The 19,941-nt window shown below is 54.9% G+C and overlaps 3 protein-coding genes across 4 annotated transcripts in view; 1 reads left to right on the top strand and 2 right to left on the bottom strand.

Moving 5' to 3' along the window:
- ITGAL (integrin subunit alpha L) overlaps positions 1 to 14,868 on the top strand; it is a 52,944-nt gene extending 38,076 nt beyond the window's left edge. Inside the window, exons 22-31 of the mRNA XM_050773442.1 lie at positions 1,134 to 1,244; positions 1,654 to 1,733; positions 1,823 to 1,909; positions 5,505 to 5,580; positions 8,372 to 8,485; positions 9,052 to 9,108; positions 9,200 to 9,298; positions 10,024 to 10,119; positions 11,257 to 11,367; positions 13,181 to 14,868. Coding sequence (XP_050629399.1) covers positions 1,134 to 1,244; positions 1,654 to 1,733; positions 1,823 to 1,909; positions 5,505 to 5,580; positions 8,372 to 8,485; positions 9,052 to 9,108; positions 9,200 to 9,298; positions 10,024 to 10,119; positions 11,257 to 11,367; positions 13,181 to 13,354 — 1,005 coding nt within the window. The 3' untranslated portion in view covers positions 13,355 to 14,868. The remainder of the gene's footprint in view (positions 1 to 1,133; positions 1,245 to 1,653; positions 1,734 to 1,822; positions 1,910 to 5,504; positions 5,581 to 8,371; positions 8,486 to 9,051; positions 9,109 to 9,199; positions 9,299 to 10,023; positions 10,120 to 11,256; positions 11,368 to 13,180) is intronic.
- The window catches only part of CD2BP2 (CD2 cytoplasmic tail binding protein 2), a 249,448-nt gene that overhangs the window by 167,193 nt on the left and 62,314 nt on the right, over positions 1 to 19,941 (bottom strand). The gene's annotated exons all lie outside the window — the stretch shown is intronic.
- ZNF768 (zinc finger protein 768) lies at positions 15,702 to 18,490 on the bottom strand. Of its 2 annotated transcripts, none has more exons than XM_050773496.1 (2): positions 18,393 to 18,490; positions 15,702 to 17,775 (listed from the first exon to the last, which is right to left on the bottom strand). In XM_050773496.1, exon 2 carries the CDS (start codon positions 17,768 to 17,770, stop codon positions 16,220 to 16,222), a length of 1,551 nt encoding a protein of 516 aa, XP_050629453.1. In that variant the 5' UTR covers positions 17,771 to 17,775; positions 18,393 to 18,490; the 3' UTR covers positions 15,702 to 16,219. The 2 variants fall into 2 exon arrangements, with proteins under 2 accessions (XP_050629453.1, XP_050629452.1); XM_050773495.1 differs by lacking the exon at positions 18,393 to 18,490 and adding an exon at positions 18,060 to 18,359.

The following is a 19,941-nucleotide window of genomic DNA, read 5'->3' as shown; positions in this document are numbered from 1 at the left end:
GTTTGAGCACTTCCGGTTTTTCAGCATTATAGTGTTGCAATTACCCCCCTACACCCAACTTTTATTTTTGAGATAAGGTCTCACTCTGTTGCCCAGGCTAACGTGTAGTGGCGCAAGCATGGCCCACTGCAGCCTCAAACTCCTGGGCTCAAGTGACTCTCCTGTCTAATAGCTGGGACGACAGGCATACCCCACTATGCCCAGCTAATTTTTTTTTTTTTTTGAGACGGAGTCTCACTGTGTTGCCCAGGCTGGAGTGCAGTGGCGCGATCTCGGCTCACTGCAAGCTCCGCCTCCCGGGTTCACGCCATTCTCCCGCCTCAGCCTCCGAGTAGCTGGGACTACAGGCGCCCGCCACCACGCCCGGCTAGTTTTTTTTTTTTTGTATTTTTAGTAGAGACGGGGTTTCACCATGTTAGCTAGGATGGTCTCGATCTCCTGACCTTGTGATCCACCCGCCTCGGCCTCCCAAAGTGCTGGGATTACAGGCTTGAGCCACCGCGCCCGGCCTTGCCCAGCTAATTTTTAAAAATCTTTTGTAGGCCAGGTATGGCGGCTTACACTTGTAATCCCAGCACGTTGGTAGGCCAAGGCAGGCAGATTCCTTGAGCCCAGGAGTTCAAGAGCAGCCTGAGTGACATAGAGAGACTCCATCTCTGCTAAAAACACAAAAATTAGCTGGACATGGTGGCACATCCCTGTAGTCCCAGCTACTTGGGAGGCTGAGGCAGGAGGACTGCTTGAGCCTGGGAGTCAGAGGTTGCAGTGAGCCGAGATCGCACCACTGCACTCTAGCCTGGGCAACAGAGTAAGATCCTGTATTTAAAAGAAAAAAGATTATTTTGTAGAGATGGAGTCTCACTGCTGTTCAGGTTGATCTCGAACTCCTCAAGTAATTCTCCCACCTCAGCCAAAATGCTGGGATTTCCAGTGTGAGCTACCTTTCCTGGCCTTGCAGTGACTATTTTGTACTAAGCCTCTGTCTGCAGCCCTGATTCTTGGGCCCTTTCCCTCTGAGAAGGTGCCATGACAGGGACAGAGCCCCTGGGGGACGTAGGCCAGGAGGGCTGGTGGCCTCTGGGGGAACCTTGGCCTTGTTCATTAACAAACCTGTTCCCTCCTTTCACTCCCAGCCCCATAGCCAGATGCCTGTGAGCTGTGAGGAGCTTCCTGAAGTGTCCAAGCTTCTGTCCAGGGCGTTATCTTGCAACGTGAGCTCTCCCATCTTCAAAGCAGGCCACTCAGTGAGTGCTTCAAGTCTCCAGGGACCAAGCAGCCTAGGGACCCTGAGCTGGCAGAGGGCAGGGAGCTCTTGGCTCAGGAGGAGGGAGTAGGTGACTGTCAGGAAGGGTGTACTTTGCCCCTACCCAAGAGAAATGTTTGTGAATCTGTTTCGTGTCATGTTTGAGAGCCTGGACTTTGGAATCAGGCAAAGCTGGGATTGGGTTATTCATTTTGTGACCTTATAGACATGACTTAACCGTTTGGAGCCTTGGTTGCCTCATCTTCGCATTGGGTAGAATCCTAGCTCAGTGCTTGGGGTGCAGTGAGTACTTGATAAGGGGTCCCTGAGATGATGGTGATTGGATGTGGGGGCCGTGGGGCTGCTCCTCACGCCCCTTCCATTTCCATTCCCCTCTCCTTCCCTGCCAGGTTGTTCTGCAGATGATGTTTAATACGCTGGTAAACAGCTCCTGGGGGGACTTGGTCGAGTTGCACGCCAATGTGACCTGGTGAGCAGGCCCCGCCCACATCCCTGGCCTGGTCTCAGACCTGGCCAAGCCCTTTTCCTAACACTGGCCTCTTCCTTGCCTCAATGCAGTAACAATGAGGACTCAGGCCTCCTGAAGGACAACTCGGCCACTACCAGCATCCCCGTCCTGTACCCCATCAACGTCCTCATCCAGGAGTAAGTCCTTCCCAGCAGATAGCCAAACCTCTCCTCCCACCGCAGCCTCCCAACCCAGGGCCCCGACTTTGCCCCCTGGGGCTCCCCTTCTGAACCTCCTTCCTTTCCCAGAGCCCCCTGGGGTAATTAGAACTGATTCCAGCCACAGCCCCAACAGTTTTCCACGTTCCAAAATGTGAGGGCCCTGTAAGAGTTCGGGGAAGGATCAGCATTTACTGATGGAAGAAAAGGCTCATTGAACACTGATCTTATATCAGACTGAGGGCCGGCTGCACTGCGCGGTTGCTGACATTGCCTGGAGCCCTCAGCACCTCTGTGAGGCAGCTGTGCCTCTCTCCGTTTTACCAATGAACAAGCTGAGGCTCAGAGAAGGCCAGCACTTACCCGAGGTCCAATAGCTGGAAGTACTAAAGCCAGGGTCTGAGCTTCAGCCTGTCTGACTCCAAATGCCCAGCCAAACTCCTGACTGTTTCGGTCACGTAGATTCTCTCCCCTCCTGGGGGCTGATAATGTCAGGAGAGACAGGAGAAAAGTTATCACTATACCTCTTGCCCTCAGGGAGCTTACAGTCAAGTTGGAGAGACCAAACTCATGCACACACATAGTCAGTGACTCTCAGAACGCAGTAGCAGGAAGGAACCATGGGGATCACTAGTTGGGTTTGTAACTGAACCATGGTCTGGCTGCTTGTTACTTGAAAGCCAGACTTAAGAGGCAAGAGTTGGTGGGAGGAAAGGCAGGTTTATCTGGAAAGCCAGGCAATTGAGAAGATAGTGAACTAGTGTTCTAAAGGACCACCTTTAATGTTAAGGGTAGGGGGAAGAGAAAGAGGTTGAGATCAAGAGGTAACTTAGCAGCACAGACATCCGGGCACCAGAGATGATACAAGGAGGTTGGGAACTTCTTGGTCCTTGGTCAGGTCACAGTGCTTCTATAAATCTTTTTTTTTTTTGAGACGGAGTCTCGCTCTGTCGCCCAGGCTGGAGTGTAGTGGCACGATCTCGGCTCCCTGCAAGCTCCGCTTCCCGGGTTCACTCCATTCTCCCGCTTCAGCCTCCGGAGTAGCTGGGACTACAGGCGCCCGCCACCACGCCCAGCTAATTTCTTTTTTTTTTTTTTTTGTATTTTTAGTAGAGACGGGGTTTCACCGTGTTAGCCAGGATGGTCTCAATCTCCTGACTTCGTGATCTGCCCGCCTCGGCCTCCCAAAGTGCTGGGATTACAGGCTTGAGCCACCGCGCCCGGCCAAATCTTTAACAAAACGTAGTTAGTTGTTTACATACGTCCCCTTTAATGCCAGACTTAGTTTTAAAAACTACATGATTGCTGTTTTTGCATGTTATCTCAGTGCTCTAAAATTATCCTAACCTATGGGCAGGAATGGGTAAGGGCCTCTTCAACAAAAATAGAGGGAGTTACGTCAATTTTTTGCTATTTCAAAAAAACCTGGCCGGGCGCGGTGGCTCAAGCCTGTAATCCCAGCACTTTGGGAGGCCGAGACGGGCGGATCACGAGGTCAGGAGATCGAGACCATCCTGGCTAACACGGTGAAACCCCATCTCTATTAAGAAATACAAAAAACTAGCCGGGCGAGGTGGCGGGCGCCTGTAGTTCCAGCTACTCGGGAGGCTGAGGCCGGAGAATGGCCTGAACCCGGGAGGCGGAGCTTGCTGTGAGCTGAGATCCGGCCACTGCACTCCAGCTTGGGCGACAGAGCGAGACTCCGTCTCAAAAAAAAACAAAACAAAAAAAAAAACAAAAAAACCTGTTAAAGGTCTTCTCGCTTATAGAAAAGGAAACTTGGCCAGGTGCAGTGGCTCACACCTGTAATCCCAGCACTTTGGTAGGCCAAGGTGGGTGGATCACTTGAGGTCAGGAGTTCAAGACCAGCCTGGCCAACATGGTGAAACCCTGTCTTTATTAAAAATACAAAAATTAGCTGGGTGTTATGGCAGGCACCTATAATCCCAGCTACTTGGGAGGCTGAGGCAGGAGAATCACTTGAACTCGGGTGGAGGAGATTGCAGTCAGCTGAGATCACACCACTGCACTCCAGCCTGGGTGACAGAGTGAGACTCTGTCTGGAAAAAAAAAAGGAAACTCAAAGTCGAGTGGCTTTTTCCAGTTGGCTCAGTTACAGAAGGAAAAAGAAGGATGAGGACAGTGTCTGAGTCCAGGTTTCCAGTGCTTTTTAAAATTTTCTTATTTTTTTATTTTTATTTATTTATTTTTTTATTTTATTTTATTTATTTATTTTTTTTTTGAGACAGAGTCTCACTCTGTCGCCCAGGCTGGAGTGCAATGGTGTGATCTCGGCTCACTGCAAGCTCCGCCTCCTGGGTTCACGCCATTCTCCTGCTTCAGCCTCCCGAGTAGCTGGGACTACAGGTGTCTGCCACCATGCCCGGCTAATTTTTTATATTTTTAGTAGAGACTGGGTTTCACCGAGTTAGTCAGGATGGTCTTGATCTCCTGACCTCATGATCCGCCTGCCTCGGCCTCTCAAAGTGCTGGGATTACAGGCGTGAGCCACTGCGCCTGGCCAAATTTTTTCATTTTTTAAGAGATAGGGTCTCGCTCTGTTGCCCAGGATGGAGTGCAGTCGCACAATCTCGGCTCACTGCAACCTCCACCTCCCGAGTTCAAGCAATTCTCCTGCCTCAGCCTCCCAAGTAGCTGGGACTATAGGTGCCCATGACCACGCCCGGCTAATTTTTGTATTTTTAGTAGAGATGGGGTTTCACCGTGTTGGCCAGGCTGGTCTTGAACTCCTGATCTCAGGTGATCCACCTGCCTCAGCCTCCCAAAGTGCTGGGATTACAGGTGTGAGCCACCGCACCTGGCCTGCAGTACTTTTGAACATCAATGCCACACAGTATGATACTGACATGAAATTAGAGCCAGGAAAGATGAGTGTGGGTTGGGGGACAAATGGAAGGGTTTGTGGAGAAAGTGCGGCTTGGATTGGGGTCTGGAGGATGAGGCCATTAGGGGAAGAGCTAAAAAGGAACCTAGGTGTCCTCATCAGAAACCATGGCCCAGACAAAGGCAAGGAGGGAGGAAGCAGTGGGGCAGACATGGGGGACGGGGAGTGGGCAGGATTACCCGAGGGCAGGTGTGTGCAGGGGAGCAGTAGGGAGACAGCCTGGACGTGGGAGGCTTTGGACCTGACCCTCCCTTGCAGTAGGGGGCAGTTGGCAGATGCTGAGCAGGTGAGTTGCAGGACTAGAGAGTGATGTCGGGAAGGTCACCCAGCAGTGTGTGTTGGAAGGATGGGTGTGAGGGGCATCAGCAGTGGATATGATTATTCAGGAGATGAGCAGGGACACCAATGAGGTGGCGCACAGTGGGAAGGACATAGCCTCCACTGGACACACCTCCCTGGGCTCCAGTCCTGTCTCTCTACTGTGGGGCTTTGGACAAGAGGCTGGCCCTGTCCAGGAGCCTTAGTTTCTGGGAAAGAACAGGTTGTGGTAGGGATTGAATGAGATGGTGTCTGTGCAGTTCCTAACGCAGTGGCTGGGTGCTCAGAAGCTTCCTGGAGCCCAGGTTGCTGTCACTTCGTTCTTCCATCACTGCCCTTCTCTCTCCACAGCCAGGAAAACTCCACACTCTATGTCAGTTTCACCCCCAAAGGCCCCAAGATCCACCAAGTCAAGCACATCTACCAGGTATGAACCCCAATGTGGAAGGTCCTTATAGGTCACACATTCATTCCTTATCCTGGGGACTCAGGATGCAGGCACCAAATAGACACAGTCCTCATCCTAGCCGTCCACCTGTTCAATAATCCTTTCTCTAGAGCGTCACAGCCTCCACTTATAGGCTTCCAGCAGCAGCATATGCTAACTCCTTTCTGCCACTGGATACATTATTTCAAGAATCACAGGGTTTGAGAGCAAGGAGGATGCTGAGAGAGAACCTACTTTTTCATACTCACATTGAATGAGCTGCTATTCTTTGCTCTGTTACCCAGGCTTGAGTGCAGTGGTGGGATCTCGGCTCACTGCAAACTCTGCCTCCCAAGTTCAAGCAATTCTCGTCTCAGCCTCCCAAGTAGTTGAGGTTACAGGCATCCACCACCATGCCCAGCTAATTTTTGTATTTTCTATAAAGACAGAGTTTCGCCATGTGGGCCAGGCTGGTCTGGAACTCCTAACTTCAAGTGATCCACCCACCTCAGCCTCCCAAAGTACTGGGACTACAGGCATGAGCCACTGCGCCCGGCCTATTCTAAGTTAGGTATTTAGCTAGGTGCTGGCACCCTGCCCAGTCTCTAAACCCAGGTTCTGTGCCTAGTGCTTTATTTTTATTTTTACTTTTTTTTTTTTTTTTTTTCAGACAGAGTCTTGCTCTGTCACCCAGGCTGGAGTGCAGTGGCGTAATCTCAGCTCACTTCAACCTCTGCTTCCTGGATTCAAGCGATTCTCCTGCCTCAGCCTCCTGAGTAGCTGGGATTACAGGTGCACACCACCACACCCGGCTAACGTTTGTATTTTTGGTAGAGACAGGGTTTCACCGTGTTGGCCAGGCTGGTCTCAAACACCTGACCTCAAGAAATCCACCCATCTCGGCCTGCCAAAGTGCTGGGATTACAGGCATGAGCCACTGTGCCTGGCCTCGTCTCAACACATTCTAAACCAAATTTGCTGTCTTCCCCTAAGCCAGCATCTCCTCTGGCTTGCATGGAATCTTTTGAAAGCACCCTCTCTTCCTCAAGGAAAACTTACGTGTCTGGGTGAATTTCTCCTCCCTTCTGCCTTGTCCCACTGCCTCCTGGAGTCTGGTTGTCTGGGTCCTTTTTCTGCTACTGCCCAGACCCAGTTCTTCACCTTCTTGCAACTGGACTATAGAGAGAGGCTCCCAACGTGGGCCATGGCCCGCCTCTCCCAGCCTCTTTCCAGCTCATGCCTGCAGGGGATGGACCTCCCTGGAGCTACTCTCTTCCTCTGCCATCTTCCGTGACTTCCCACTGCCTCCTTGATGCTGCTCCAACTCCTCACTCTCAAGCCTTCCAGGCCCCCATAGTCTGATCTTGGGCTTCCTTTCCAGCCTCAGCTCCTGTTCTCCTTCCCAGGCACCCTCCTTCCAGCCACATCACTCTCATCTGGAGTCATCCTGGCTCCCTGCATGTCTCTTCCTGGATGCCCTCTCCCACCTTCATCTGTTAAAATCCTGTCCATCTGGTCGGGCGTGGTGGTTCACACCTGTAACCCCAGCACTTTGGGAGGCCCAGGTGGGCGGATCACCTGAGGTCAGGAGTTCAAGACCAGCCTGGCCAACATGGTGAAACCCTGTCTCTACTAAAAATACAAAAATTAGCTGGGTGTGGTGGTGTGTGCCTGTAGTCCTAGCTACTGGGGAGGCTGAGGCAGGAGAATCGCTTGAACCTGGGAGGTGGAGGTTGCAGTGAGCTGTGATCGCGACACCGCACTCCAGCCTGGGTGACAGAGTGAGACTCTGTCAAAAAAAAATAAAAATAAAAATCCTGTCCATCTTTCACAGTCAAATTCAAATCCTGCCCCTGACATTTGGCCTTTTTAATTTAACTGGTATTTCAAGTGTCCACAAATGTTTGTTGAATGAATAAATGATAGAATCCTTCTAATTTGACACACATTTTCTTGCTTCCTAAGACATTGTTAGTGCCACTTCTGTGTCACTTTCTTATACATATCTGGGTCTCCCAGCCTTAACACAGGTAGCTCTTTTTTTAACAAAAGGTGCTCAGAATTTTTTTTTTTTTTTTTTTTGTCACCCAGGTTGGAGTGCAGTAGCATGATTTTGGCTCACTGCAACCTTTGCCTCCTGGGTTTAAGCAATTCTCCTGCCTCAGCCTCTGAAGTACCCAGCACTATATGATTGCGCCACCACGTCTGGCTAATTTTTGTATTTTCAGTAGAGACAGGGTTTTTCACCATCTTGGTCAGGCTGGTCTCAAACTCCTGACCTCAAGTGATCCGCCCACCTTGGCCTCTCAAAGTGCTGAGATTACAGGTGTGAGTCACCACACTAGGCACCATGTCAAGCAGTAGGGGATTGGAAGTGGCGTAAGAATGGCTCCTGTCCTCAGGGAGCTCATGGTCTAGTGGAGATGCAGACATCCAAGCAGATCCTTCGCTGTCCTGCTGGGGACGCAGAGGACTCTGTGGGAGCCCAGTAAGGGGAGCTGCCCTGTCCTTGGGGAGTCAGCAAATCCTTCAGAGATAATATTAGAGCAGAATGTTGCAGGGTGTGTGAAAGCGTACTGGGTGGAGAAAGCTGGAAGAGCATGGAAGCCACACTGCAAGGCCCTGAGGATGGAAGCTGGCCACGCCCAGTCACTGGACACTGCCTAACCACCAAGGGCCCTGGGGATTCAGCTGATGAGGACTGGAAGAGGCGTGCAAGGGCACACAGGGTCTGGGTAGCAGCTGGGGTGGCTGGCATTTAGGGCTCTGCATCCCTTGTCATCTGTGCCAGGTGAGGATCCAGCCTTCCATCCATGACCACAACATCCCCACCCTGGAGGCCGTGGTTGGGGTGCCACAGCCTCCCAGCGAGGGGCCCATCACACAACAGTGGAGCGTGCAGATGGTGAGTGCTGCCTGGAGAGGGCGGGGCTGCCCTCCCCAGGTCTTGGGGGTGAGTGCATTTGAGGGTACAGAGGGCAGGGCTTGGCCAGGTGCGGTGGCTCTGCCTCCCAAATCCCAGCACTTTGGGAGGCCGAAGTGGGAGAATCGATTGAGGCCAGGATTTTGAGACCAGCCTGGGCAACACAGCAAGACCCCAGTCTCTACGAACAAATTTTAAAATTAGCCAGGCATGCATGGTGGCCCGTGTCTGTGGTCCCAGCTACTCAGGAGGCAGAGGCCGGAGGATCACTTGAGCCCAGGAGTTTGAGGTTGCAGTGAACTATGATCACACCACTGCACTCCAGCCTCGGCGACAGAACAAGACCCTGTCGCTAACAAAGAAAAAGAGAAATTCAAGGGGGGCAAGGCTGGGTGTGTGGGGAGTGAGGATGGATTAATTCAGATCCTGCTGGACTCAGAGATGTCTGAACTCACCCAGGACTAGGGCCAGGGTAGGGGAAAGCTGGGATGCCAGGGTCTTACCTGGGTTGTGAAGGCTCTAACTGAAGACCTGCCGCTCATTCCTAGGAGCCTCCTGTGCCCTGCCACTATGAGGATCTGGAGTGGCTGCCGGATACGGCTGAGGTATGGGCGTGTGAGCTGAGAGACGGTGGGGCTGGGCGGCACACGGTTCGGAACGAGGCCGCCCTGACCCCTCTTTCCTCATCCTCGTCAGCCTTGTCTCCCCGGAGCCCTGTTCCGCTGCCCTGTTGTCTTCAGGCAGGAGATCCTCGTCCAAGTGATCGGGACCCTGGAGCTGGTGGGAGAGATTGAGGTAGTTCCTGCTCCTAACAGATGTGGAATCGCTGTGGGGGCCCCAGTGCCTGGGGCTGTTGGGGGTGGGCTCCCACCAGACAGTCTGCCTCCATTTTTCTTTTCCATCTTCATGAAATATCCCCTGTTTACACAGTTACAGGTGAAAGAGAACCATGATTTCTGTGAAATGTGCAATGCTGTTTCCATGGGCCTATGGAGAGTTCCTATGTGTTCTTTATAGAAAAGCTTTCCTTACAACAATGGGGAGTGACATATTAGGGTGCCACAGTAGAGGCTGAGGCAGGGCTCATGCCTGTAATCCTAGCACTTCGGGAGGCTGAGGTGGGCGGATCACTTGAGGTCGGGAGTTCGAGACCAGCCTGGCCAACATGGTGAAACCCGGTCTGTACTAAAAATATAAAACTTTAGCCGGGCGTGGTGGCACATGCCTGTAATCCCAGCTACTCAAGAGGCTGAGGCATGAGAATCCCTTAAACCCGGGAGGCAGAGGTTGCGGTGAGCCAAGATGGCACCACTGCACTCCAGCCTGGGTGACAAGAGCAAGATTCCATCTCAAAAAAAAATTGAAAGGAAAGAATGCCACACTAGAAAGTTGAGTAGAGATGGGTGCACCCCACTGGAACCCCTTTCTCTGCCCTTCCCCACTGTGTTGTGATGGGGGCAGAGGCCAGTGGGTCCTGTCCTCCTTCTCCCGGGTTCTGACGCCTTTCCCCACTCCCGCAGGCCTCCTCCATGTTCAGCGTCTGCAGCTCCCTCTCCATCTCCTTCAACAGCAGCAGGCATTTCCACCTCTATGGCAGCAACGCCTCCCTGGCCCAGGTATCTCTACCTCCTCGGAAGCCCCAGGAACAGGCAACAGAGGGAGTCCAGGAGCCCCAGGGTAGACCGAGATGTAGGACAGCTCCTGGGCTCTGTGCCAGTCAGAGCTTCCCCACTGCCAGAGCCATCAGCCTGGGAGAAGCTGCTTCTTCCCTTGGTGGGCTCACAACCCCAAAGTCACCTGAGATGTGGTGGACTTATGTGTCAAGTAAAGATCAATCGAGGCCGGGTGTGGTAGCTCACACCTGTTATCCTAGCACTTTGGGAGGTCAGGTAGGCAGATCATGTGAAGTCAGGAGTTCAAGACCAGCCTGGCCAACATGGTGAAACCCCATCTCTACAAAAATACAAAAATTAGCCGGGCATGATGGTGGGTGCCTGTAACCCCAGCTGTTCGGGAGGCTGAGGTGAGAGAATCACTTGAACCTGGGAGGCAGAGGCTGCAGTGAGCTGAGATCCTGCCATCGCACTCCAGCCTGGGCAACAGAGTGAGACTTCATCTCAAAAGGATCTGTCAGAGGCAGGCATGGTGGTTCATGCCTGTACTTAGCGCTCTGGGAGGCTGAAATGGGAGGATCGTTTGAGCACAGGAGTTCAAGGCTGCAGTGAGCTATGATTACGCCACTGCACTCCAGCCTGGGCAACACAGTGAGACCCTACCTCAAAAAAAAAAAAAATCAATCTGATGGCAACTTAGCAAAGGAGCTACCAAGCCAAGAGTCAGACAGTGAAGAAAGGGTGCTCTAAGCAGCGGCAGCGGCAAGTTCAGGGGCCTCTGTGGTGAGCGTGGGCAGGGCAGGTTTGAAGAGCAGAAAGTTCAGTGTGGCTGGCAGGCAGAGGGGAGGAGGGAAGATGCATCTAACAGGTAAGCAGAAGCAGATTCTGGACAGCTTTGAATGCTGAGCTGCGTGTGATTCCAGGGAAGCCATTGAAGGCCTAGGGCTGCCTAAGGTGTGTATTGGCCAAGTCACGGCAGCGACTGCAATAGGTGATGCGTTGAAGGGAGAGGGTCTGCAGCAGGAGACTCCAGGCAGGTGATGCAGTCCGGATAGGAGGAGATGGAGAATGCACCAGGTTCACAGGGACTTTCGGGGGTGGAAAAGGCATTTTCCGACACTCTCCTTCCCCTACCCCCAGGTTGTCATGAAGATTGACGTTGTGTATGAGAAGCAAATGCTCTACCTCTATGTGCTGAGCGGCATCGGGGGGCTTCTGCTGCTGCTGCTAATTTTCATAGTGCTGTACAAGGTGGGTGCCTCCGGGGGCCACGGGCATTGCTGAGACAGCCAGGCTGGGGAAGGGTATCTGGTGGGAGCCAGGGAGGAGAATACCAAGCCAGAGGGCATTAGAGCCAGGGAGCCTCAGCTTACTCCCTCCTTTGACAGAGAAGGCTACTGAGGTCCAAAGAACAGGTGGAGTGGCTCATACCTGTAATCCCAGCACTCTGGAGGCCGAGGCAGGTGGATCACGTGAGCCCAGGAGTTCAAGACCAGCCTGGGCAACATGGCAAGCATCCGCCTCTACAAAAAAATTTTCAAATTAGGGGGACGTGATGCCACCCACCTATAGTCCCAGCTACTCGGGAGGTTGAGGTGGGAGGATCCCTTGAGCTCAGGAGGTCAAGGCTGCAGTGAGCCATGATGATGCCACTGCGCTCCAGCCTGGGTGACACAGCGAGACCTTGTCTCACACACACACAAAGAGCAAGAGAGACTTTTCCACTGTCATTCAGCCCATCCCTGGCAGAGCCAAGACAAGGCACCCTGGGAGAGGAAAAGGAAGTACCCCAAATATGGAGGTCCTTCTGGCTGCTGGGCACTGTCCCAGGAGGCACATGCCACAAACATGCTCCCTGCCATTGTGGCGCTCGCAGTCTAAGAGGGGACACAGGCAGGAGCAAGCAGAATGAGGGTTGCAAAGGGTCTGTGTGGCCTGGGGCCTAGAACCCAGGAGACTTACTTAGGCTGTGAAGGCCTGGCAGGCCTCCCAGGAAAGGTGGCATTTGAGGTGGGATTTGAAGGCTAAGTAGAAGTTACAGATTAAAAGGCCGGGCACGGTGGCTCAAGCCTGTAATCCCAGCACTTTGGGAGGCCGAGACGGGCGGATCACGAGGTCAGGAGATCGAGACTATCCTGGCTAATATGGTGAAACCCCGTCTCTACTAAAAAATACAAAAAAACTAGCGGGGCGAGGTGGCGGGCGCCTGTAGTCCCAGCTACTTGGGAGGCTGAGGCAGGAGAATGGCGTAAACCCGGGAGGCGGAGCTTGCAGTGAGCTGAGATCCGGCCACTGCACTCCAGCCTGGGTGACAGAGCGAGACTCCGTCTCAAAAAAAAAAAAAAAAAAAAAAAAAGAAGTTACAGATGAAGGCCAGGTACGGTGGCTCACACCTGTAATCCCAGCACTTTGGGAGGCAGAGGCAGGTGGATCACCTGAGGTCGCAAGTTTGAGACCAGCCTGACCAACATGGAGAAACCCTGTCTCTACCAAAAATAGAAAATTAGCCGGGCATGGTGGCTCATGCCTGTAATCCCAGCAGCTTAGGAGGCTGAGGCAGGAGAATTGCTTGAACCTGGGAGGCGGAGCTTGCGGTGAGCCAAGATGGTGCCATTGTACTCCAGCCTGGGCAATAAGAACAAAACTTCATCTCAAAAATAAAATAAAATAAAGTGTTCTCGCTTGGCTCGGGGACTCATGCCTGTAATCCCAGAACTTTAGGAGGTCAAGGAGGGCAGATCACTTGAGGACAGGAGTTTGAGACCAGCCTGGCCAACATGGTGAAACCCTGTCTCTACTAAAAATACAAAAATTAGCCGGGCATGGTGGCAGATGCCTGTAATCCCAGCTACTCAGGAGGCTGAGGCAGGAGAATTGCTTAAGTCTGGGAGGCAGAGGCTGCAGTGAGCCGAGATCACACCACTGCACTCCAGCCTAGGCAACAGAGTGAGACTCCATCTCAAAAAAAAAAAAAAAAGAGAGAGAAAGAAAAACGTGTTCTCACATTTTCTTGGGGCCAGTGCTCAGTGAATTTTTTGCTCATTCAAATTTTGTCTTTGTACAGGTTGGTTTCTTCAAACGGAACCTGAAGGAGAAGATGGAGGCTGGCGGAGGTGTCCCGAATGGAATCCCTGCAGAAGACTCTGGGCAGCCGGCGTCTGGGGAAGAGGCTGGGGATCCGGGCTGCCTGAAACCCCTCCACGAGGAGGACTCTGAGAGTGGCGGTGGCAAGGACTGAGTCCAGGCCTGTGATGTGCAGAGGGTCCAGAACTGAACTCAGGACGCCCAGGGCCACTCTGCCTCCGCCTGCATTCCGCTGTGTGCCCTCGGGCGAGTCACTGCCCCTCCTTGGCCCTCAGTTTCCCTATCTTGAACATGGAGCTCATGCCTGCCTGTCTCCTTTGCAGGCTCATAGGGAGGACCTGCTGAGGGACCAGCCAGGAGGGCTGCAAAAGTGAGGGTTTGTCATTACCAGACGGTCCACCAGCCTTTCTTGGTTTCCTTCCTTGGAAGAGAATGTCTGATCTAAATGTGGAGAAACTGTAGTCTCAGGACCTAGGGATGTTCTGGCCCTCACACCTTCCCTGAGATGTCCACAGATGCCTCCCCCTCTGCAGAACCTCTCCCTGCCCACTCCCCTGCACTGGAGTCCAGTCTCTTCTGCTGGCAGAGAGCAAATGTGACCTGTCTCACTACATGACTGCGGCACATGCCTTGCTCTTGGCCAAAGACCAAATTCCTTGGCATGCCTTTCAGCACCCTGCAAAATGAGACCTTTGTGGCCTTGCCCAACCTATTCTAGAGCCATGCTGCCTCCTTGTTGAAGCTCCAGTGACACCAGCCTTTCTCCCAGGCCAGGCTACTTCCTGTCTTCCTGCATTCACCCAGACGGCTCCCTCTGTCTGAACCTTCCACCTGGCCACCCCTCCTTCCTCGGCTGGCAGATCCTAGCTCACATGTCAGACTCGGTTGGGTTCCCACGTCTTTCACACTTCCTCCAGCCTGCACTACTCCTTCAAAGCATACGTCATGTTTCTTCATCCAGCAGCCTGGATGTTTTTCCCTGTTTAATGATTGACATACTTAGCAGCTATCTTTCAGTGAACTCTGAGGGTAAAGGTCATACTTGTCTTGTTCACCTTGGGATGCCTCGTGATATGTCAGGGCGTGGGACATCTAGTAGGTGCTTGACACAATTTCATTGAATTAATGACAAAGCCTGTGGGAAGATACAGAAAAAGAGGGGATGGACTGGGCGTGGTGGTTCATGCCTGTAATCCCAGCACTTTGAGAGGCCAAGGAGGGTGGATCACCTGAGGTCAGGTAAAGACCAGCCTGGCAAAATCCCGTTTCTACTAAAAATGCAAAAGCCAGGCGTGGTGGCACACGCCTGTAGTTCCAGCTACTCAAGAGGCTGAGGTAGGAGAATCGCTTGAACCCGGGAGGTGAAGGTTGTGGTGAGCCAAGATTGTGCCATTATACTCCAGCCTGGGCAGCAACAGAGCGAGACTCCGTCTGGAGGAAAAAATAAAAAGAAGGCATGGGCCTGTGACATCCCCATCCTTGGAGGCCGTCTTCCCAGGCTCTGCCCCTGCCCTGGCTCCACACCCTCTCCCAGGACCCATCACACCTGTGCAATGGCTCCCACAGAAAGACTGAGCTCAAAGTGGGAACCACGTCTGTTCACTTGGAGCCCCAGTGCCAAGCACTGTGCCTGCGTGTATTTATCCAATAAATGTGAAATTCTGTCCAGTTTTGTGGTGTTTTTGTGCTGGTGCAATATTGCAGCCCTACTCAATTAAGTGAACATGTCTGGCTGTGTTCTATGGCTCACAACTGTATTCCCAGCACTTTGGGAACCCAAGGCGGGAGGATCCTTCGAGGCCAGGAGTTTGAGACCAACCTGGGCAACATGGCAAAACCTTGTCTCTATAAAAAATTAAAATATAAAAACTTATTTGAGCCTGATTGCACATACCCGTAGTCCCAGCTACTCAGGAGACTGAGACAGAAGGATCACATGAGCACAGGAGGTCAAGGCTGCAGTGAGCAATGGTCACATCACTGCAATCCAGCCTGGGCCACAGAGCAAGATACTGCCTCCAAAAAAAAAAAAAAAGCCAGGCGCAGTGGCTCACATCTGTAATCCCAGCACTCTGGGAGGCTGAGGTGAGTGGATCACATGAGGTCAGGAGTTCAAGACCAGCCTGGCCAACATGGTGAAAACCCCGTCTCTACTAAAAATACAAAAAAATTTAGCCAGGCGTGGTGGCAGGCACCTGTAATCCCAGCTACTCGGGAGGCTGAGGCAGGAGAATCACTTGAACCCAGGAGGTGGAGATGGCGGTGAGTCGAGACCACACCATCGCACTCCAGCCTGGGTAACAGAGTAAGACTCCATCTCAAAAAAAATAAAGAAAAAAATAGCACTTCCAACCAGGCGCGGTGGCGCGCTGCAACACAGCCAGACCTGTTTTCTAGCAGCAGCAGCAGCAACGCACTACCCAGATAAGGCCCCTGGCTACTACTGGTGTCTCCCACTTCCCAGGGCGCTGTCCACGCACATGTTTTAAGGACAAGTCTCGTTTACCACATAAAGGTTTTTATTGAACTCAAACTCAGGGGCTCCAAAGCCTGAGGAAAAAGAGGGAGGCTGGGGTTTGCACGCAGAGGCCCAGGCCCCACCCCGAGGCCCCACTCCCCACCCCACCTACCCTTTTATCTGCTCCTGACTCAACAAGGGTTTCAGCAGCTACCAATCTAAGCTAACCCACTCTAATTAGGTAATCCCCCTCCCTCCCCCCTCCCTGCTCTAGCACGTTGCCAAGCCAGGCACCCACCGAGGAGCCACCACTGCGAGGCCAGCCCTCCACTGACCTCTCTCCATTTCTCCCAGGGCCTCCCGCTGCCGGCCTGGCCTCCCTCCAACCCACTTCCCACAAGTCTCCAGGGCATGTCACTTCCTCCACCCTGGCCCTCTTCTTCCAGCATCCTCAGCTCCTCCATCCTGCTGCGGCTTCTCCACTATCCTCCCTAAAGGTTCTTCTAGTTCCCTGGCCCCTTATCTTCTGCCCAAACCTCCCACCCCTGCTGGGGCCCTGGGTCAGCGCCGGCCGGCCGCATGGGTCCGCTGGTGGCGGATGAGGTCGGAGCTCTGGGAGAAGGCCTTTCCGCAGTCATCGCACTTGTAGGGCCGCTCACCGCTGTGCACCCGGTGATGCTGCAGCAGCGTGGAGGAGCGGCAGAAGCCCTTGCCGCACACAGCGCACCTGTAGGGCCGCTCGCCCGTGTGGGAGCGCTGGTGCTGGATGAGCGTGGAGGAGCGATTGAAGGTCTTGCCGCAGTCGGGGCAGCTATAGGTGCGGCCTGGCAGGTGGGTGCGGGCGTGGATGGCCAGCACCGAGCTCTGGCCAAAGCGCTTGCCGCACTCAGGGCACTTGAAGGGCTTCTCCCGGGCGTGGCTGCGGGCATGGGGGATAAGGGCCGACCGCTGGGAGAAGCTCTTGCCGCAGATGCCACAGCTGAAGGGCCTCTGACCGGTGTGCACCCTCTGATGGCTGCGCAGGGACGAGTTCTGGCTATAGCACTTGCCGCACTCGGTGCAGCTGTAGGGCCTCTCGTGGCTGTGGGTGCGCTGGTGTCGCAGGAGGTAGGAGCTGTCGCCGAAGGCCTTGCCACAATGTGGGCATTTGTAGGGCTTCTGGCCAGAGTGAGTGCGCTGGTGGCGAAGCAGGTAAGAGCTGTCAGCGAAGGCCTTGCCGCAACGGGGACATTTGTAGGGTCGCTCGCCAGTGTGGGTGCGCTGGTGTTTGATGAGGTCAGAGCTCTGGGAAAAGGCCTTGCTGCAGACCTCACATTTGTAGGGCTTCTCACCGGTGTGAATGCGCTGGTGCTGGATCAGGGTGGAACCCCGCCCGAAGCTCTTCCCGCAGATGCCGCAGATGTTAGGCCGAGGGCCCTGCCCACCCCTGGCCCGGCCACCCCGCCGGCTTGGACCTCGAAGGGCTCCTGTGAGACCCAGGGGATTCTGAAGCATCTCAAACTGTGGTGTAGACAGCAGGGCCCCTGTGGGCATCTCAAAAGGTGGTCCTATGGGCAGGTCTCCTGTGGGCTGCTCCCCAAACCCCTGAGTGAAGGAGTCCAGGGGGTGAACTCCTACAGAGATATTCAAGGGACTCTTTTCCTCGGGGTTCAGAAGCATCTCTGCACCCTCCTGGAATTTGGAACTTTGAGCTTCCAATTCTGGGCTTTGGGTTTTGAGCTCAGGGTTCTGGGATTCATATCTAGAGCTCTCAGATTCATAGCTAGGGCTCCGGGGTTCGTAGCCGGGGCTCCGGGGTTCATAGCCAGGGCTCCGGGGTTCATAGCCAGGGCTTTGGGGTTCATACCTAGGGCTCTGGGATTCAAACTCAGGGCTCTGAGAATCTGATTCAGGGCTTCTGGGTGCAAACTCAGGGCTTGGGGGCACAAGCCCAGGGCTTCGGGACTCAAATCCCGGGCTTTCAGGCTCAAATCTGGGGCTTTGGGGTTCAAACTCGGGGCTTTGTGGCTCAAACCCAGGGCTCTGGGGTTCAAGCCCAAATGGTATCTCTTCGACTTCATAGTCCCCAGTGCCTTCTTGCTGAGAAATTTCCTCTTCCTCATTCTCACTCATGTTGCCTGCAGGATCAGAGAATTACAGAAAATCCAGATCGAGTGAGACCTGGAAGGTCATTTGGTCTATTAGCAACCACACACCTCCCACCTCACAAGCAGGGTTGCTGGCCCCTAGACAAGTGCTGAAATTCCCACGCCCCCCTCAGCGGACCCAGGACACCCCAGTCCCCGCCTGCCCCTCCTCCGAGTCCCAGGTGTCCCAGCCCCGGGCCCTCGCTCCCTCCCTGGAGCCACAGTCCCTTCTCCTGCTCGCAGGTCCACTCCTCGGACGGGCGCTCCCTCCTCACCTCTGAGGGACCCTTCGGGGCTCCTCATTTCGTCAGAACTCTGCACATCCTGGGGCTCGAGGCCCCACGGCGACGCCTCCCGCTCCATCCCCGCGGGCTCCCCGTGCAGCGGCGGCGGCGATGGCGGCCGATCCTGCGACCCGGCCTGGGTTGCCCTGAGCCCCGGGGCCCCGCCGCCCGCCCGCCCGCTCAGCGCCGCCCAAGGGACGCGGCGGCCCAGCCCGAGCCCCCGAGGCCGGACGTCTTGACCCCGCGCCTCTCCAGCGCGCCGGGCCCCTCCCCTGCCCGCGGCCCCGCCCCCTCCCAAGGTCTCGGCCTCCCCGTGGCCCTCACCGGCCCCCGCGCGTCGCGGCCTCGGGGATGAGGGGCTTCGCGACTACCCCGGCGGCCCCCGGCCCCACTCCCGCCCGAGCCCCCACCGTCTGGCCCCCGGCCCCGGGCTGGGCTGCGCTGTCCAACGGCCGCCCGGTCCCCTCCCCCGCACAGGAAGTGTCCGTCCGCGGCCAGGTCCCCCCGCCGGCTCGCGCCGCGGCCTCTCTAGGAGCCGCTGGAGGTGGAAACTCGTTGGCATTAACCCTGGGCTGGAGGGGCCCGGCCTCGGGGTGGGCAAGGACCTGACACCCCGGAGCCCACCGGGCTACCGGGGCAGTATGTGTGCCTATGTTCTAGGTCCCCGTCCCTCCAAAGGCCCGTCTGTCCATCTCCCTGGCCCCGCGTTGTCGGTGCGTGTGGCCAAGGGCGAGGCGACAAGCGAGACCAAGGTCAGCGAGAAGGAGCGACGCTTCCCGGCGCCAGCGGGGGCGGTGTCTCTCTCCCTCCCCTCCCGGGCCTCCGGGTCAGCTCCGGCAGCGCCTCGGGAACCGGGACGGACTACCCTTGGCCTCGCCGAGGTCCTGGAGCCTGGGACCCCCTCCTGGAACTCCGCTCCCCCGCACCTGCGCGCCCGCTCCCGTTCCTCCGGTCCCCACCCCGCTCGGCTCTCCTGATCCCCCTCCTCCCTCCTAGAGGGCTAGGATAGTTGCCAAGGAGACAGCCCCGCCCCGGCTCCCAGAGGCACCGCTTCTCCGCGCCAGGAAGCCTGGCGGTTGGCCGATGGGGCTCGTGCTCTAGCCGCCCCGCCTCCTCCAACCCCGCGGACGGCGGGGCGTTAATGGTCGCCAGGGAACGCCAGGCGCCTTCCTGATTGGCCGGGGGCGCTCTGGTCGGGTCCGCCTCCCCTGTCGGCCAGAAGCCCCTGCAGGAGGTAGTGGGAGGGAGGTGTCAGGCGTCTCCCATCCAGCCGGGCCTGTGCCTTCAAAACTTTTCCCGCCCCTACTTAACCTCTATTATGTTTTATGAAAGCCAGAAGATCTGAGAACAGACACCCTTCCTCCTCGTCAGCCTCACACCCCTTGCCTCTCCCCTCCACCTTCCCCAGCGCCTGAGTTTAACTCAATCCCTGGCAGCCTTTGTCCCTGGTTGCTGGATTTCCTCACAGGGAGGCAGGATTCCTTCCAGGTGAGGGTGATACAGAGGAGAATTGGACTGAGAGAACCATCTGGCCTTCGAGGCATCATCTAACAATTCTCCAGTCTTGTCTGACTCGAATGGAGGCTTGCAGAGGAAGGGAACCTGAGAAACACTGCCTCGGGTGCAGCTTTGAATTGAGGAAGTGAGCCTGGACAGACAACTTAATATCATCCAATTATTGTCTTTTTTTCTACGCTTCATGCTGAAACAAGTTTGGCAGCGTTCTTGACAGTTAATGAGCCCGATGCCCCTGTGTGATGCAGGAGCCATGGATCGTGTTTTCTTGTCGCCTACCCAGACAAATGAAGGGAAGAGAATGTTTGGGAAGAAGGATGGCCTCTTCTTCATGAAAAGGGATGAGAACAAGAACTTG

The sequence above is a fragment of the Macaca thibetana genome, chromosome 20, assembly GCF_024542745.1.
Source record: "Macaca thibetana thibetana isolate TM-01 chromosome 20, ASM2454274v1, whole genome shotgun sequence".
Taxonomy (NCBI): domain Eukaryota; kingdom Metazoa; phylum Chordata; class Mammalia; order Primates; family Cercopithecidae; genus Macaca; species Macaca thibetana.
This window is presented reverse-complemented; position numbering and strand designations above follow the sequence as displayed.

Bases quoted from the DNA above. Each gene is read 5' to 3' on its own strand.
- ZNF768 (XM_050773495.1), bottom strand. From the start codon at position 18,147: ATGGAGCGGGAGGCGTCGCCGTGGGGCCTCGAGCCCCAGGATGTGCAG. The intron at 17,776-18,059 runs GTGAGGAGGGAG...CTGATCCTGCAG, and splicing joins CCCCGAAGGGTCCCTCAGAG to GCAACATGAGTGAGAATGAG.